This window comes from Tamandua tetradactyla, chromosome 12 (assembly GCF_023851605.1).
Source record: "Tamandua tetradactyla isolate mTamTet1 chromosome 12, mTamTet1.pri, whole genome shotgun sequence".
In the NCBI taxonomy this organism is placed as follows: domain Eukaryota; kingdom Metazoa; phylum Chordata; class Mammalia; order Pilosa; family Myrmecophagidae; genus Tamandua; species Tamandua tetradactyla.
Window position 1 is genome coordinate 20,422,255 of NC_135338.1, and position 20,063 is coordinate 20,442,317.

The 20,063-nt window shown below is 45.7% G+C and overlaps 1 protein-coding gene across 1 annotated transcript; it reads left to right on the plus strand.

Moving 5' to 3' along the window:
• Nucleotides 1-1,173: 1,173 nt before the first annotated feature.
• Nucleotides 1,174-19,966, plus strand: LOC143651371 (putative solute carrier family 22 member 31). The gene is given in 13 exon segments (XM_077122301.1): nucleotides 1,174-1,192; nucleotides 1,298-1,408; nucleotides 1,727-1,782; nucleotides 15,385-15,550; nucleotides 16,896-17,061; nucleotides 17,161-17,315; nucleotides 17,495-17,663; nucleotides 17,829-17,977; nucleotides 18,098-18,202; nucleotides 18,292-18,519; nucleotides 18,877-18,988; nucleotides 19,358-19,701; nucleotides 19,896-19,966. Coding segments are annotated over 13 exon segments (1,851 nt in total).
• Nucleotides 19,967-20,063: the final 97 nt, after the last annotated feature.

A 20,063-nucleotide genomic window follows, 5' to 3' on the forward strand; every position in this document is an offset into this window, starting at 1 on the left:
TAATTGTATGTTATGTGCATTTTCTCTCTACAAAAACAATAACAGGGGTGCATGGGTGGTTCAGCGGTATGATGCTCACCTTCCATGCAGGAGACCCAGGATCCATTCCTGGACCATGCACCCCAAAACAAACAAACAATTAACAGCAATTTTTGAAAACACTATTAGCGCTATTAAGCAAATTTGGCAAAGTTGCAGTGTAAAAGATCAACACAGACAAATTGTGTTTCTATATGCCAAGAACAATAAAAAAAAGAATTAAAGAACACAATTCCATTTATAATATGCCAAAATAAAAAAGTGCCTAGGAATAAATTTAACCAAGGAAGTGAAATACCTGTACATTGAGCACTAAAAAACATTGCTGAATAAAAGGAAAACTAAACAGTGAAAAGACATTCTATGTTCATAAATTGGAATATTTAAAGTTATTAACATGGCAATACTTCACAAAGCAATCTACACATTCAGCACAACCCCTATCAAAATTCCAGTGGCCTTTTTTAAGAAATAGAAAAGTCATTTCTCAAATCATATGGATCTTCCAAGTGGGAGCCGGGAGGGCTGTCAGAACAGTCTTAAAAAAGTAAAATAAAGTTAGAAAACTCATACTTTCCAGTTTCAAAACTTACTACAAATCTAGAGTAATCAAAATGCTGTGGTTCTGGCGGGCCGCGGTAGCTCAGCGGGCAAGAGTGCTTGCCTGCCGTGCCGGAGGACCCCGGTTCGATTCCCGGCCCCAGCCCATGTAAAAAACAAACAAACAAACAAAATATAATAAAACAAGAAAATGTTTAAAAATGTTTCCCTTTCTTCCTCCCTTCCTTCCTTCCATCCTTCCTTCCTTCTCTGTCTTTCCTTCCTTTCCTCCCTCTCTCTAAAAAAAAAAAAAAAAAAAAAAAAAAAAAAAAAAAAAAAATGCTGTGGTTCTTAAATATGTCCAACTAGGGAAAATAATGCATTGACAAAGAACTGAAGGATATTAGAACCCTGAAGAAATGAAGTGATAGGCATTATAAAAAGGAAATAGCTTCTGGGAAAATGGCAGAATAAGAGAGGCTGAGTTCACCCCTGCTGTGTGGAACAAGTACAGAAGTGACAGGAAAATGACCAGGACAGCAGTTTCAGGGTGCAAGTGACCAGAGAGGGGCCCCTGGATGAAAAAGCGGAGGAATGCTGACAGAGAGAACAGGTGAGTGGGCACAGTCATGACTCCACTGGGGGAACGAGGCAGAGCACAGGAGGCTGCATGTCCTGAGGGACCAATGCACTCCTGCACTCCTGCCTGCCCCTGCAGCCAGCTTGGAAGATCTTCCCTCACAGCTCTGCAGCCAGGAGCACCTGTGGGGAACCAAGAAGCCAGCAGACTTGCTTTCCATGTGCATGGAGCCCACCGTGCCAGTGCACAGTGCCTCCCACTCCTCTTTCCCCACAGAGGTTGCCTCACAGGAGTATATGGAGGGGCAGGGATGAGGAAGTTGAGCACCCCATGTCCCACACCCCACTCCACTGAAAGGCATTTCCAGGTTGGCACAGGGAAGGGACAACTGAAATACCCAGCCCAGCATCCCAAGGTCATTCCAAGTGGGAGCCGGAGGGCTGTCAGACTCATCAGGCTCACAAGAAGAATCTCCACTGAGGTTCTCCCCGCAGACCTGGGGTTGGTGGCTTCCAGCATGTACTAGTGGACCCGGCTAGAACTGTACTGGGTCGCTGGCTGCTGCAGGTTGGGAGAGGCACATCACAGGGGAAGAGGTGGCCCGAGAGCAGCAGAGGCTGGAGGTGAGAAGGCAGTTGGTATGATATGTTTAAGATCCTGAAAGAAAAAGACTTCCAGCCAAGAATTCTTTCTCCAACTAAGCTGCCCTTCATAAGTGAAGGAGAGAGTTAAATTTTCACAAAGACTGAGAGAATTTGTCAACAAGAGTCCTGCCCTACAAGGAATACTAAAGGGAGTTTTGTCAGTGAAAAAATAAAGACAGGAGTGGGAGATCTGGAGGAGGGCACAAAACTGAAGAGTGCAAGTAAGGAGACTTAGTGGGTAAAGAGAGAGGGAAAAGACATATAGATCTGACAAATAAAAACCAAAGGATAAGATGGTATATTCAGGAGGGGCCAAGATGGCAGCTTAGTGAGGTATGGGATTTAGTTGGTCCACCAGAGAAGCTAGCTAGTAAATAGCCAGGAATAGGACAGAATGACTGCTGGGGCCACATCAGTGACTGGACACAGCATACACCAGTCTGGACAAGCTGGACCGGCTGCAAGCTCACCCAGAACCCTGAGTCCTCCAAGCCATGGCAGCCAGCACCCCCTCCCCTAAGGCTGCTTCCCAGAGGGGAAAAGAAAGGGACTTTACTAACAGCAGGGGCTGAGCCCAACCAAATGCCAATTGTGGAATTAATTCACAAATTCTGACAACTAAAAATAGGCCCCCAGCTCAGCTGAACCTCAAGTAAAAGCTGAGGTTGCTGGGTTTTGCCCTGGTGTAGAAGGGGCAAGGGCTGACAGAAAAAGAAGAAAAAAATGAAACCAAAGATTTCTTGGCTCAGACAGCCAGAATACTAGAAAGGGGCTGGGCCCTGAAGGAAAGGAAGGGGCACATAGGACCTGGAGATACACAGAGCAATGTACCAACTTAAGCTCTTGACTGGCAAACCCAAGAATGGGGGCCCTGTTATGAAAAGGATTTTTTTCTTTTCATTTTGGTGGCTGTGCTTCTATGGCTTGACTAGTCTTTGGATACAACTGCAAGCCTTCTCAGCTGCAACTACCCCAGGCAAGGGCAGAACTAAGCTTGTCTGAGAGCCTGTCTGGAGGCTCTGCCTTCCCCAGGAGAGGGGTGGGGCCAAGCTCAGGTGGAGTCCCTCTCTCAAGGAATTCAGACCCCAGGGTCTGGAAAACTGAAGCAATTAAAGCCAGCCTACAACCTCTCCTCTGTCTCAACCATGCCCCAGATGGGAGAGTCTGCTGAAGTTAAAGGTACCGCTATGCTGGGGGGCCCCACAGGCAGACAAGCACCACATACTGGGCAGGATAAGAAAAACAGAGCCCAGAGACTTCACAGGAAAGTCTTTCAACCTGCTGGGTCTCACCCTCAGGGAAAACTGATGCAGTGACTCTTTCTTCCTGACAAGAGGCCAGTCTGGTCTGGGAAAATCTGGTTAGGGTCTATAATACCTAAGTAGACTCTCTTAATGGTAGGGGTGGGGAGGCACCATACAGGCAGGGCAAGAAACAAGAAAACAAGAACTGAAAAACACTGATGTGTTAAACAAAACCTAAGCTAGAGGTCCAGAATAAGCTGAACTGAATGTTAAAGAACAGATAGATAACAAATTCATCCAGCAAGAAAGCCCTAGGTAAAAGAAGTGAAAGCAATCTCCAGAATAAACCAGTTAAGGTAATTAGATGTCTAGATGCCAGCAAAAAATAACGAAACATACTAGGTAAATTAAAGATATGGCCCAGCCAAAGGAACAGATCAACAATTCAAATGAGATACAGGAGTTCAAACAATTAATTCAGAATGTTCAAATAGACATGGAAAACCTCATCAAAAGTCAAATCAGTGAATTGAGGGAGGATATAAAGAAGGCAAGGAATGAACAAAAAGAAGAAATTGAAAGTCTGAAAAAAACAAATCACAGAACTTATGGGGATGAAAGGCACAGTAGAAGAGATGAAAAAAACAATGGAAACCTACAATGGTAGCTTTCGAGAGACAGAACATAAAGTTAGTGAACTGGAGGATGGAACATCTGAAATCCGGAAAGAAAAAGAAAATATAAGAGAAAAAATGAAAAAATATGAGCAGGGAGTCAGGGAATTGAAGGACAATATGAAGCATATGAAGATACATGTTGTGGGTGTCCCAGAAGGAGAAGAGAAGGGAAAAGGAGGAGAAAAACTAATGGAAGAAATTATCATTGAAAATTTCCCAATTCTTATGAAAGACTTAAAATTACAGATCCAAGAAGTGCAGTGTACCCCAAACAGAATAGATCCAAATAGACATATTCCAAGACATTTCCTAATCAGAATGTCAGAGGTCAAAGAGAAAGAGAGGATCTTGAAAGCAGCAAGAGAAAAGCAATCCATCATTTACAAGGGAAACCCAATAAGACTATGTGTAGATCTTTCAGCAGAAACCATGGAGGTGAGAAGACAGTGGGATGATATATTTAAATTATTAAAAGAGAAAAACTGCCAACCAAGAATTCTATATCCAGCAAAATTGTCATCCAAAAATGAGGGAGAAATTAAAACATTTTCAGACAAAAAATCACTGAGAGAATTTGTGACCAAGAGACCAGCTCTGCAAGAAATCCTAAAGGGAGCACTAGAGACAGATGCAAAAAGACAGAAGAGAGAGGTGTGGAGAAGAGTGTAGAAAGGAAGACTATGAGTAAAGGTAAAAAGAAGGAAAATTAGATATGACATATAAAATCCAGAAGGCAAAATAGTAGAAGAAAGTACTACCCATGCAGTAATAACACTAAATGTTAATGGATTAAACCCCCCAATCAAAAGACATAGACTGGCAGAATGGATTAAAAAACAGGACCCATCTATATGCTGTCTCTACTCAAAGGACATGAGGGCAAGGACACAAATAGACATTTGCACACCAATGTTTATAGCAGCATTATTTACAATTACCAAGAGATGGAAACAGCCAAAATGTCCATTAACAGACAAGTGGCTAAAAATCTGTGGCATATACATATGATGGAATATTATGCACCTGTAAGACAGAATAAAGTTATGAAGTATGTAACAACAACAAAAAAAGACTGCCATGAGATATCACCTCACACTTATAAGAATGGCTGCTATTAAACAGGAAACCATAAATGTTGGAGAGGATGTAGAGAAACTGAAACCCTTACTCACTGCTGGTGGGAATGTATAATGGTTCAGCCACTATGGAAGATGGCTTGACAGTTCCTCAGAAAATTAAATGTCCAGTTGCCCTATGACCCAGCAATACCAGTACTTGGTATATACCCAGAAGAGCTGAAAGTAGTGGCACAGACATTGTACACCAATGTTCACAGCAGCTCTATTCACAATTGCCAAAAGAGGGAAACAATCCTAGTGCCCATCAATAGATGAGTGGATGAACAAACTGTGACATATACACACAATGGAATATTATGCAGCAGTAAGATGAAATGACATCCTGAAGCAGATGACAAGATGGGTGAACATTGAGGACATAATGCTTACTGAAATAAGCCAGACAGAATGGGAGAAAATATGTAGCAATCATATAGCAACAAGGTCTTAATATCCAGAATATATAAAGAACTCCTACAACTCAACAACAACAACAGCAACAACAACAACAACAACAAAAAAAAACAGAAACCACCCAATTTAATAATGGGCAAAGAACTTGAACAGACATTTATCCAGAGAAATTACACAAATAGCCAGCAAGCATGTAAAACATGCTCAACATCATTAGGCATTGGGGAAATGCAAATAAAAACCACCATAAAATACAATTTTTACCCTCTAGAATTGTTGCTATTTTAAAAATCTGAAAATAACAAGTACAACCCCAGAAACAGCTTTCTGAAAGCTCTGGAAAACAGAAGAGTGCAGTAACAGAGAAAGCACTGAATCAGAAAAGGCTACTTAAAAGGGGCAGGATATGATGGCACCCGCACTGGCCTTCCCTCATTCCCTCACAAGCTTAGTGCAGAACTGACCCATGTTCCCACTGCAGGTCCCTTCGGGAGTGAAGTAACCTCTGAGCATGCATATCTGTTCTAATCTGTCTGGTGGCAGCCTAAAGGGCTGAAATGGGACACTTGTCACAGGCTCGCTCTCACAAAACTTGCCCTGTGTGTGGAAGCAGTGCATGGAGCTCTCAGACAGAAGGCTGCAGAGAAAAATCAAGTTGTGGCTGTCTGAGGTAAGGAATTGCTGGCTGTGGAATCTGCAGTGTAGTGCCCAGGACCCTAATGGTTTAACCTGTTTCCTAGGGAAGAAGGAACATACTGACCCATGTCAATGGGGGAATTCCTGAGGCTACAAGCACATGCCTAGGACAAGACAAATGCCCAGAAAGGACCAGGGAGGACCTATGCTTTTGCCTCAGGCTGTTCTCTAAACTGACTCTATGGTTAAGCTCTGAAGGAGAGCACTCCAAGAGGCCATTCTGCAAAGGTTGGGAAGAGTGTTTTCTTTTTTTTTTCTGTTGCTGTTATTTCCTGGCATTCAAGGAAAGCTCTGTCATGACACTAACTGGATACAAGCTTAAGGAACAAATGCCACAGATTCTAAGTTCCACAGATAACACATTAAAAATACCAAATGTCCAGGTAGCAACAAAAAATTATGAAACATTTAAGGAAACAGGCAGCATTGGCACACAGAAAGGGAAGATTAAAGCATTAGAAACCAACAGCAAGGAGGACCAGACCTAGGACATGCCAGACAAAGACTTTTAAAATGGTCCTAAATATGCTCAGAGAGCTCCAGGAAAAAATGAACAAAGAACTAAAGGAAATCAAGAAAATGAAAGATGAACACAAAAAGAATATAAATAAATAGAAAGAAATTATGAAAATGAACCAAGCAAAGCTGAAAACTGCAGTATCAAATATAAAAAAATTCCCTAGAAGGTTTCAATTACAGATTGGAGCAAGCAGAAGAAAGAATTAGTGAAGTTGAAGATAAGATGACTGAAATTCAGTCTGAGGAGCAGAAAGAAAAAATGAATGAGGAAATGTGAACAGAGCCTGAGGAACCTGTGGGACACCATCAACCATACCAATGCACGCACTGTGGGAATCCCAGATGAGAGAAAGGGGCAGAGAGAATATTCAAAGAAATAATGACTGAAAGCCCCCCAATTTAACAAAAGACAGATATATATAAATTCAACGAACTCCAAACAGGATTCACTGAAACAAACACATACTGCAACATATTTATAATCAAACTGTTGAAGCCATGGAGAATTCTGAATGTTGCACAATATGTCATGTACAAGGGGGCCTTGATATGATTTAGTGCCAGTTTCCCATCAGAAACCATGGAGGCAAGAAGGTGGTGGGATGACATATTTAAAGTGCTGGAAGCAAAATCTGCCAGCCAAGATTTCTGTACCTGGCAAAACTGTCTATTAAAAATGAGGGAGAGATTAAGGCATTAGAAAATAAACAAAAACTGATGAAGTTCATTACTTCTAAACCAGCCCTACAAGAAATGCTAAAGAGAGTTCTGTAGGTTAAAAAGAAAGGACAATAGACAAAAGATCAAAGAAGCATAAATAAATAAAGATCTCTGGTAATGAGTATGATGTGAGTAGAGATAAAGGCCAGTGCCATAGTGCTTTTGGTTTTCAACTCCACTTTTTTTTTACTTTCTATAAGATCTAAAAGGCAAATGCATAAAATGTAATGACAAATAGTGGTTTTGGACTCATAATGTGTAAACATGTAACCTATGATAAGTGCTACATAAATGTGGTGGGTGGAAGGGAATAGGACTGTATGTGTGTATACTATTGAAGTTGGGGTCAAAGCAAATGAGACTGTTATAAATGTAGGATATTAAATTCAAACCCCATGATAACTCCAAAAAGTACTGGAGACTATGCAAGCTCATTAAGACAGAATATAGGGTGCCAAGGGAGGAAGGCAGGGGGAATGGGAAGTTAAGGCAAAATGGGTGTAGGGTTTCCTTCTGGGGAGATGGGAAAGTTCTAGTAATGGAAGGTGGCTAGAGTACTGCAGTAGTGTAAAATGAATGATACCACTGAATAGTACACTTAGGACTGGTTGAGATAGGGAAATTTATGTTGTATATATGTCCCACAAATTTTTTTTAAAAGAGCAGTTAAAGAGACAATGACAATTAAAGGCAATACATGATCCTGGACAAGATCTAATGATGGAGAAGAAAAGGGTCAAAAGAACATTATTGGGATATATTTTTTAAATGGCACATAGACTTTACATTGATGTTAAATTTCTTGAACTTGACAACTGCATTTCAGGTGGTTACAGAAGTGAATTTCCTTGTTCTTAAAAAAATGTACATAGAAGGAGCATGATGTGTCATCTTCATCTTCAAAAGTCTCAGGGGTGATGGTTGTGGAAAACTCTGTCATGGAATATAAAGATATTTTAAGACATACAAACACTTAGAAAATGCACAACCCACATTTCCTTTCTTAATGAATTATGTGATGAAATACTTTAGCAAAATGAAAAATAAATGTGTGGAAAAAATGATGGAAAATAAGAAATGATAATCGGGAAGGAACTCTGTAAAAACACAGTTACCTCTAAGTAAACCCAGCAGCTGTAAAAGTTAAATCAACTGTTCCTCCCTGTTTTTGGAAGCAACTGTTTGGTGATTCCAAAGAAAGGGAGGAAAATACCAATAAAATGATAGATTGTGGGGTAGGACAGAAGTAGTAGAATAAAAACTGATCTACTCTTGAATTTGGTAGAAAACAATGTTTAAATATTTTTGTTAAAATATTATGGGGAACTACTGAAACAGAAAAAGGCTATGCAACTTCCAAACCATTAGAGTAAAAGTGGAACAAGGTAAACTTAAAAAAAAAAGAGCAAGGAAAACAAAACAAATAGAAAATATAAAATGTTAGGATTGAGACTAAGCATATTAGTTACCACAAGTACAAATTGGTGAGATTTCCCATCACCTGTGAGTGGTGTGGTGTCTGGGGCATCCTGAGTCACCTGGGGAGAAAAGTGGGGAAGGCTGCAGCAGGATGGGTGGATAATCGATGAAAAGGAATTAATGTGGGTTCCTTGTTCTGTTCCCTCTAGATGTTTGCATTTGAAAATTTTCAACATAAAAACATTTTTTTATTAACAGACTCTCAGAAAATCCATTTATATATTGATTACAAATGAAACAGAAAGGATGAAAAAGACCAAGAAATAATAGGCAAATATTTAAAAAGAAAGCTGGACTGTCCTTATTACTTGGTTAAGGATGGGGGAAAACAAGGAATACTCCACTAAGATACAATCACCACGAAAGAGGCTTCTGGTCCTGAACACACTGCGCTGAAGGAAAGAGATCAGAACTAGTTGGGAAAACTGGGAGAGACTGAGAGGAGCAGGGTGGGAGGGCCCAGCACACCTCTCACAGCCATGTGACCGAAAATAAACTCAGGAGTCAACCTGAAACATTAGAAAAGAGGCAAAATAGCCTAAATGTCCATCATAAGTAAATGCTTATAAAAATATGATCTGTCAATACTGTGGAACATATGCAACCGAAAAAGAATGAGATGAGCTGTGTGGAAAGTTCTGTGTGATATACTGGCCTTATTTACATGAAAATGCACACAGAGAAAATATTTAGGGTACTTTTTTTAAAGCACTGTTAAGGTGTATACTTTCAGGATTTATTTCCAGAGGGCAGGAGTAAGAGCCATTTCCATTTTCTTCTTTTGAATTTTCTATATTTAAAAAATGTTTTATGACCATGAACCCCCCAAAAATGTTTTATAACAACATGTATGACTTTTGTAATAACACAGAAAAAACTATTTTACGAAATTTGAATGCTCTTCGGCTATGTTAACAGAAGTATGGTATCTACAGCAGAGTTTTGAGAATCCCTCCCTTGCTGGTCAAACATCCTGTGGCATGCATGTTCCTTTCAGGGCTGCACACCTCCAAGGCACCCGGTGGCCAGCTCAGAGGAGACAGTCAGGCTGTGATGGATCATATGGTCAGTCAAATGAGGGCTGGCTCATGTATCTCCCAGAGGAGATTCCAAGGTAGCAAAGAATCTGTCATCAAATTTGAAGGTTGTAAAGGATGAAGGAAATTCCAGGTATTTCTTATAGCTCTAAAAAGCAGAACTAGAACTAAGACTGATACCTCAGTAAGAAAAAAATTTAGTATACAGATGGCCTAATATTTTTTCCAAAATTGGAACTAATATGAGGGAAGTCAGTGCACTGAGGATTCAGGGTCAGATTTAGGAAAAAGTGCTCTCAGAGATGAACTAAAAAAGGCATCAAAACAAAACTGATGTCAATTCTAATTTGCAACAGCATCTAAAAGAATAAAAGAGCTAGGAATAAACTTAACCAAGGAGGTAAAAGACTTCTACACTGAAAACTATAAATGATGCTGAAAGAAATAAAACGACCTAAATAAATGCAAAGACATCTTGTGTTATGGATTGGAATATTTAGCACTGTCAAGATATCAATTTTGCCTAAAGCAATCTATTAATTTAATGCAATTCCCATAAACATTCCAGCAACCTTTTCTGCAGAAATGGAAGAGGTTATCTCAACATCATATGGAACTGCAAGGGGTCCCAAATAGCCAAAACAAACTTGAGAAAGAACAAAATTAGAGGACTCACACTTCTTGATTTTAAAACATATTGCAAAACTTCAATAATTTTTAAAATGTGGTATAGGTGTAACAATAGCCATTGTGCTGGTTTGAATCTGTGGTGTACCCCAGAAAAGCCATGTCCTTTAATTCTCATACAATATTGCTAGATAGAAGCTATTGATTATCCATGGTGATGTGATCCACCCAATTGTGGGTGGTAACTTTTGATTAGATAGGTTCCATGGAGATGTGTCTCCACCCATTCGAGGTGGGGTTTCTTACTGGAGCCCTTTAAGAGGAAACCATTTTGGAAAAAGCTTTAGAGCCATGAGATCTCATGCAGCCAGAGACCTTTGGAGATGAAGAAAGAACCTCCCCCCCCCCACCCTGGGGATAGCTTCATGAAGCATGAAACCTGGGGAGAAAGCTAGCAAACATCACCATGTCCAACATGTGCCCTTTCAGTTGAAAGAGAAACCCAGAACGTCATTGGCCTTCCTGAATCAAGGTATCGTTTCCTGGATGTCTTAGACTAGACATTTCTATAGCCTTGCTTTAATGTTGGACATTTTCATGACCTTAGAACTGTAAGCATGCAACTTAATAAATTCCCCCTTTTTAAAGGCCATTCCATTTCTGGTATATCACATTCAGGCAGCTTGCAAACTAGAACAACCACAGGCCCATGGAATAGAATTGAGAGTCCAGAGATAAATCCATACATCTATAGCCAGCTGATTTTTGACAGCAGTACCAAGTCCATTCAATGTGGAAAGACTAGTCTGTTCAACAAATGGTGCTGGGACACCTAGAAATCCACATGCAAAAGAATGAATGTGGGCCCTACCTCTCACCATATACAAAAATTAATTCAAAAGAGATCAAAGGTCTAAATATAAGAGCTAACATTATAAAACTCTTAAAAAACAATGTAGAGGAGTATCTTCATAGCCTTGTAGTAGGAATAGATTTTTAGATTTCACACCCAAAGCACAAGCAACAAAAGAGAAAATGGATAAATAGACTTTATCAAAAATAAAAACTTTGTGCATCAAATGGTATTATTGAGAAAACAAAAAGACAACCTTTAGAATGGGAAAAAATATTTGGTAACCATGTATCTGATAAGAGCTTAACTACCAGAATAAATAAAGAACTCCTATAACTTAAGAACAAAAAGAAAAACAATTAAAAAGAAGGCCAAGGATTTGAATATACATTTCTCCAAACAAGATATTCAGATAGTCAATACGCATATGAAAAGATGCTCAAAGTCATTAGCCAGTAGAGAATTCTAAATTGAAACTACAATGAGATACCAGTTCACACCCAACAGGATGGCTATTATTAAAACTGACAATAACAAGTGTTGGTAAGAATGAGAATAAATAGGAATATTGTACATTGTGGGAATTTAAAATGGTGCAGCTGTGGTGGAAACAGTTTGACGGTTCCTCAGAAAGTGACAAGAATTACCATATGACTTGTCCATTCCACTCTTAAGTATATATCCAAAGATGTGAAAGCAGGAACTTGGACAGATATCTGTTCATCAGTGTTCATCATGGCATTATACATAACAGCCAAGAGGGAAAAACAACCCAAATGTCCATCAACAGATAAAAGGATAAATAAAATGTGGCTATTATGGAGTATTGTTCAGCCATAAAAAGAAGTGAAGTACTGATACATGCTATAACAGGGACAAACCTTGAAGACATCATTATTGAGTGAAATAAGCCAGACACAAAGGGAAAATATTGTATGACTACTCCTATATGAAACACTTAGAATAAGCAAATCCATAGAGACGGAAAGAAAAACAGTTGCTATCATGGATTGGGGGGAGGGAAGAGTGGGGAGTTACTGCTAGATGAGTATGCATTTTGGTTTGGGATGATAAAATAGTGTGGAAATTGTGGTGGAAGGTACATAGTATTGTCGCTGCACTTAATGTCAAAGAATTGCCCACTAAAATGGACACTTTAAATGATTTTTATGTTTTGTGTATTTTACTATAATTACAAATAAATAACTAAAAATAAAATAAAGTCGATGTAATTAACCCAAAACCCTAGACAATATATGGCCCCTTTAAAGAAAAAGCTTCATAAAGGCCTCAAGTATCAGTGTAAATTATTTTTTTCCATTAACAATTAATGTTCTGTTTCTTGACTGATGGCTTGTTATTTGGATATGTTCAGTTTGTGAAAAATACATGCACTTTTCTCTGTGACTATTATATACCAATAAAAAGTTACAATATGTATATATACCAACATACTATTAAGTATAAATTTCTTATACTATAACTAGTGTACACCTGTAAAATCAAAACAAACTTATGAGTGAAACACAAAGAAAGGTGCACTCAGTAACCTTCAAGTTGGTAGCATCACTTTGCTGTGACAGAGGACGCTCTGCTGAGACTGACTGTCCCACCTCCAGCAGGGGTCAGATGCTCAGCCCTTCTGAGTCCCACACTTCTATGCCCACGTGCTCTGTGCAGACGTGGTCCTTCTCCTCCCCTCGACTGGACCCACTGCAGAGCCCTTGTCCTGCGGCGTGGCCCCAGGGCCCACTGGACTGGACTTAACACAGGGGCCAGCTCACCCAGTCCTCTTCCTCAGGGACCTGAGACGGCTGAACTAGGCCTTCCTCCTTGGGGCCAACACGTTCAGGAATACAAATGGGACTCTAGGCACTGACAACTATTCTGTCCTCATCCAGAATATGCTTTTACTATTTTTTCAGATTATCAAAATAAAACCACCAAATCAAAATGAGAAATCAGTGACATTAGAAGATATCTGTAGGATTTGCCTGGATTTCAGACTTCTAAGAGATAGTCTTTATGAAGACTTAGGGAAAATTCACATCTAAACCTTAGTGGGTGGAGGGAGCACAGCGCTGGAGTGTCCAGCCACCTTGGAGAAGTTTGGGAGCACCCTGCACAGCAACGGGGGTCACACCCACAGCTCTGCAGTTCCATGTTGCTTCCTTGGAACAACACTTCTCAGTGTGTGGTCAGATGGTCTCTGGAGGTCCTTGTGACCTTTTAGGAGAGTTCATGAAATTAAAACTATTTTCATAATTATACTAAGGTGTTATTTGGTTTTTAAACTCTCACTGATCAGTGTACAGTGGCCCTTTCCAGGGGTCACATGACACATGATACCACAGGAAACTGAATGCAGAGGCAGACAGGAGAATCCAAGTGACTTCTATAAGCCAGACATTGAGAGGTTTACAAAAATGTCAAATGAGGTACCTTTCTCACTAAATGCATTTCTTTGGAAAACATATTTCATTTAAAAAGTTATTTATATTAATATGTAATTTGTTTATTATTTTGAAATGCATTATTATACATATATTCATTTTAAATTTCTCAGTTTCAATTTCTAAGGCAGCAATTACCAACAGATACAACCCACATCAATAAAAGCTCTTTGAGGGTCTCAATTTTTAAGAGCATAAGGGGTTCTTGAGATCAAACAGTTGTGAACAACTTTTCTAGAGCAGCAGAAGCCATATGCAAGAACATACAAAGCTGCCTGAGTGCCAAAAGAGAAATATGAGAAAGATGTCTGTCAGAAGAATGGAAACATAAATGGTAGTACACTCTCTCAAAAGCAGCATACAATTCAGTACAAACTAACTCCAACTCCACAAAAGAGCTTGGATCAGTCCTAGAGCTCGGGGTTGAGGCAGAAGAGAGCATAAGGAGAATCAACAGCTGTGTTATACTTCTGCATACTGTGTTCACTCGTGGCTTATAATGTCTCATAATTTACAAAGGAATATATGCAACATACCAAATATATGAACAATGTTTCAAATACAGAGGTAAATGGACAGAGGAACTCTAATGTTAGTAAAATGGATTTATTAAATCTCAAGCTGTACACCATATAGAATAGATTTTCAAGTTCCTGGGATTTTCAAAAATGGATGGTTTGTCAGATCACAGAGAAAACCTCATGGATCCCAAAATGTACAAACAGTACAGACACTTGCATCTGGTCACATTGAAAGAAAATTGGAAATAACAGAACTAAAAAGAAATACACCAGGAACAACCTATCCACTTAGAAATTCTAAAACTCCCTCCTTAACAATTATTAGGTTAAACTGGAAATTAAAAATTATACATTAAAACTTAAGAGGCACATCTAAAGCTGTGCTGAGAGGAAAATTTATAGCCCTAAGCATTTTCATTACTAAACAAGAAAAATTAAAAGAAAGCATTTAAATAGTCAATTCAAGTTTAAAAGTGTAAATGAAACCTATAAAAGTATAAATTAAGCCAGAAGAAAACACAAGGCTGGAGTTAAGAAAGAAAGAAACAAATGAATGAATTTGAAAACAGAAGGAAAGTATAATTGATAAATTAGATCAAGAGCTGGTTACTCAAAAATAAAATACTATCAGATATGATCCACTAATGCAATAATTAAACATGACAGTGAAATTCTCGAGAAGAAAATCTTTAACATGACAAAGTACACACCTGAATAAACAGCAGTGAGTACTATGCTCAATGGTGACCGGACAAACATCCCATCTGAGGAGGAACAGGTGCCCCAACCACCCACGTGCGTTACCGACACTCTGAAAGAAGTGACCACTGCAGTTCGAGAAGAAATGAACCCCCTTCGAAAGCATCCGTTTGGAAAGCAATGAAGCAAAGGTTTTACTTGCAGATCGTATGATACTAGGCACAAAATCCCCAAGTGAACCAACTGTACAAAAATCAGTCGCTTTTTTTAAATGCCAAAAAAACAGGAAAAGGAAAAAAAAGCCAGTTGGAACAACGCGAGGCAGACACGGAGCCCGTTCAAGGGGTGCAGGAAGCCGGGGATCCGGAAGGCGCCCCAGCAGGGCCCGGCGAGGCCGGCGCGGAGCGCACAAGGGACCGCAACGCACCTTGTCCTCGGACGGGCCAGAGAAGCGGCTCCCCGAATGCGGGCTCACACTCGGCGCCACACCAGGCTGACCCGCAGCGGCCACGCTCCTCTTGCAGGGTAATCCCACCACCCAACTCGAAACTCTGGAAAGAAGACAGAAGGCAGAGGTCCAGCCGCAGGCGCGCAGGAGCCGCTGCCGGGAGCAGCAGGCGCGCGGGGCCGCCCGACGCCCGGGCCGCGCCCGGGTCGCCCCCAGGGAGCCGTGGACACCCGGGCCCTGTAGTAAGCTGGAGGGGCAGCTGGCTTTCCAGTATGCAAGCCACAGGCCAGCTCTCTAGTTGAAGGACAAGGGTCCCAGTCCCTGGGCTTGAGAGAGTGGGTGTCCTGGGGAAGGCCTAATACAGAGCCTGTGATCAAGTGACAGGCAGCCATGGGGGTGGGGGCAGGAGGGATGGGGGTGGTCAGCTGATTCGAAAGCAGAAAGTGGTGGATGCCAGGGCAGGGCCAGCAGCTGAGTCTGGAATGTTCTAAGGCTGGGCTTTGGCCTGCACCAGTAGCAGTCTGGAATCCACCCCCAGGCTTTGAGTTCAGGGAAGCAGGTGGACCTTCAAAGCTGAGAAAGGTTGACCTTGTACCTGGGAGGAAGTGTGGAGGCCTGGCTGGAGGCAGAGCTGCTGCAAGGGGCAACCCACTGTCTGGTGACTCCCAGGCTCGGCTCCCTGCCTGCCCTTTGGCTAAGACCTGTCCTCCTCCCTCTGGCGGCCTTTACCCCACAGCCCCTTACCCCTCCCCTGGGAGGATCGGTCCTTAGTGTGAAAACTGGAGCAGGGTTGCCACATGTCATGCTACAGCCCATCTGGGGCCCCGAAACCTGCTGGACCTCTCTCCTCCCCCTCCCCCTTCTAGTCCACCTAAACCCGCCCTCCTCTCGTTTGGTGTGTGGATCAGTTGGTGCAGCAGAAGCTTTACCAAGTGATCTGATTTTGAAATGCAGGCTAGCGTAGCACCACCAAAAACAGCATGTTCAGATTGGAGAAAATAGATGGGAACTCAGGCAGGGAGGGGCACAGTTGAGCTTGAGGGATCTCAGCTGGAAAAGGCTGAGCGCTCTCAGGGTCACTCCCAGAGTCCCTCTTGAAACCCACAGGGCCCAGCCAGGCAGAACAGTAGAGGGACCCCTAGCACACGCACTTCTTAGTCCTGACTTAGAGCCAAGCCCCTGGGCTGGGGGGTGGGTGGGCCGTGTTATAAAGCCCCAGGCCCTGTGCGGCCTGGTCTCTGGGAACAACAGGTAGAAATTATGGTCGGAGCAGCAGATGGGGGGTGGGGTGGGGGGCAGGCAGCAGGAGGAGTGAGACCCTGGCTAGAGAAAAGCAGAAACCATCGGGTGGAGGGCCCACCTCGATGCTCTGGTCAGACTTGGAGCTGACATCCAGGTTTCCTGGGAACCAGGTCACCTGGGGGCCTTAGACCACCAGTCAGGAGGCCCCACTGCATGACCTCGCCTAGGCCCCTCACCATATCTGAGCCTCAGTTTCCCCTTCTCTCTGGGGATGGGGGTGGAGCAGAACCTCTGGAGCCCCTTCCAGCCTGGCAAGCTGGGATTCCTTACATCTCTCTGTCCCAGCTAGGGGAAAGAGAGAGAACTGGTCCCAGGGGCCTGGACAGGTGACAGGCGGCCTCCTGCAGTGGGACCTTGTGTGTGAGGATGCCTGGAGGGGGCCGCTGGAGCAGATGAGCCACCTCCTGGGCTAGCTGCTGGGCTGTGTCCTCCTGGAGGCCATCTGTGACCAGTGAGGTGGGGCCCCCCACAGCCCAGCCCAGGCCCCTTGGGGGAAGAAGCAACACTTCTGGACTCTGAGGTGGCCTCTGTGTCCCTCGCCACCCTGCAGGTTTGGCCACCGGCCTGTGTTTGTGGGGTCCCTGGTGCTGGCCATGGTCCTGGGCACCAGCGCAGCACTGGCTGCCAGCTTCCCCACGCTGCTAGCCCTGTGGCTGCTGCTGGGGTCCGCCCTGGCAGGCACCTTCCTCGCGCTCTACGTGGCTCATGAGTACCAGGGGGGGATCTGGGGGCACCTCTGGGAGTGGCCCTACCTAGTCGAATGGGTTCTCAGGTCCCCCACCTCAGGAGGGGGTGCCAGGTAGCTAACTGCTCTGCAAGCCCTGGGGTTCATGGGCAGCCCCTGGGGTGGGGGCCTCAGCTCAGTCTGTCGGTGTCCACCCCAGGCCTGGAGCTCTGTGACCCCCTACATCACTTGGCCTTCTCCATGGGCATGGGCCTCTTCTCTCTGGCAGGCATGCTACTGCTGCCCGGGCTGGAGGTGCTTGCCCAGGACTGGTGCATCCTGCAGGGGCTGAGTGCCCAGGGGACTGGGCTCCTGCTGCTCTTTTGGGGGTGAGTGTCAGGAGTGGGACCAGGGCCACCATGTAGCAGGGACAGGTCATAGAAAGCCCAGGCTAGGTGTCCTGCCCTCGGGGTCTGGGGAGCAGCTGATCTCTGCCCCTATGGGAGCAGGAGGTGCAGCTTGGGTGCTGCGAGCCACCCTCACCCCCTTCGCAGTCTCCCAGCCCTGTTCCCTGAGTCCCCCTGCTGGCTGCTGGCCATGGGGCAACTGGCCAGAGCCGGGAAGATCCTGTGGCACTTTGCAGAGGCCAGCGGTGTGGACCCGGAGGCCAGTGCCTCGCCGGAAGGGAGCTCCCTGACAGCAGGTGGAGTACCCCCTGGGGAGGGGCACCCAGGTACCTGAGGAGGCAGGAGGGGCACGGGCCAGGCCGGCTCAGAGAGGTGCCTGACCTCTGCCCCTGCCCCTCACGTCCCCGTGGCTACAGAGCTGGTCCTGCTGTCTGCAGAGAACCCCTAGCCCCAACCCCACCCTGTCCTTGCGCTCCTGCACAGCCACGTCACCTGGCGGAACAGGTTTATCCCGGGATTCTGTTCATAAGGAGGGGAAAGGGGGCAGCGGTGGAGTTGGGGGCGAAGGTTTGGTCCCTGAGCTCTGGGGTCTGCCGGGCCCCCAGCACAGCCCTCCCTCTCAGGTTAATTGGCCAGGGTATCATGCCCTGCTTCCTGGGCGCTCTGGCCCCACGAGAGCCATCCATTTACCTGCCCTACTTCCTGGATGCTGGCCTGGAGGCGGTGACCACAGTGCTCCTGCTCCTGACAGCAGATCCCTGGGGACGCCAGCCGGTCCTGCTGCTGACCACCATGGCCACTGGCCTAGCATCCCTGCTGCTGCTCGCAGGGACCCAGTGTGAGCCCCGGCTGGTGGCCCAGGGGAGGTGACTGGGTGGCCATCATTCCTTTTATCCCAACTATCTAGCGTGTTGTGTGCTTGGGGAAACTGAGGCCCAAAGAAGGCTGCTACTTGACAGGGATAAATATCAGGATGCGGACCAGACAGGGCACAGGGTGGGGGCAGGAGCCACCACAGGTGGGGGTGGGCTGCAGTTGCCCCACCGTGCGGAGGCCAGAACAGGGTGCAGTGGGGGGCGCGGTGGGAGAGCCCTGCTGTGTGACAGGACCCTTCAAAGATCAGGAAGCTGGAGAAGGCTGGCAACGGGTGGGAAGGAGCCGGGCCTGAGCGGGTGCCTGTGCCCTCCACCTCCAGACCTGCCCGGCTGGGCCCTGCTGCCGCCCACTGCGCTGCATCTCGTGGCCTCCCCGGCCCTGTCCACACTCAGCTGCCTCTACGCAGCGGAGCTCCTGCCCAGGGTGACCTGGTGAGCACCCCGGCATGGGGAGCCCCCAGGCAGGGGAGGGGCCAGGAGGACATCCCCAGGCTTATGCACTCCTCCCAGCCCTCCTCCTGGGTGGGGGGTGGGGACCTGCTCAAAGAGGGCCCCGGTGCGATGTAGGCCGAGTGGGGGAAGAGACGGGAAAGCCTCACAGGCGTAGCAGTCGAGGGACAAGTTGGCGCCATTTTCCTCGCTACAGAGCAAAGCTCTTCCCAGGGCGGGGAGCAGTTCTTGCCCAAACCCCTCATTTATTCCTAATTTCTGGGCGCCTTGATCTCTAAGGGCTGGCTGCGCCCCGGGGCGGGTCACCGGGGGTTGACGCAGGCGGGCGTCCGTCTGTCCGTCTGTCGGCAGGGGCGCGGGCCTGGGCCTGGTGCTGGCCGCGGGCTTCCTGGGCCAGGTGGCCCCGCCCCTCTCCGCCGTCCACGGCTGCCGCGGCTTCTTCCTGCGCCACGTGCTGTTCGCCACCTCCGCACCGCACGCGCTCATCTGTGTCCCGCTGCTGCCTGAGAGCCGCGGGCACCCGCTGCCCCCGCGCCTGCCCGACGCCGAGCGCCTCCAACGCGGTCCGCTCTTCCCAGGCCGCCCGCGCCCCCAGGCCCACCAGCCCCTGCTGCCGCCCCCCAGACCCGTGTGTGGCCACCTGCGACCCTCGGCAGAACTACTCCGGCCTGGCGGAGCCCCCGCACCAGGAAGGGGTGCCCAGCTGAGCATCGCGGCGCCCAGGCCTGGGAGGGCCCCCACTGGGTGCTCGTGTCCCTGCAGTCAGGGTGGCACGCTGGGGACAGCGCAGGGCGGGCGGGGTCTCTCCTCCCAGCCACGCTGTTCATGTGAAGGGAAAAAAGTGGTTCTGCAAGGGCTCTCCCTGCTCCTTCCTCCGCTGTGGCCACAGCCCCCCACCCCGCCACGCTGAGCCCCCCACGCTCCCCAGGCTCACGACCTGACTTTGGCACTGATCCCTGAGTTGGGGCACCTTGGGATGGTGTGAGGCTGGGCGCTCCCCTCCAGGCTGACCCCTGGAAGCCCCGCTTGGGGGCATTGTGGCGCTGGAGGCCAGGGT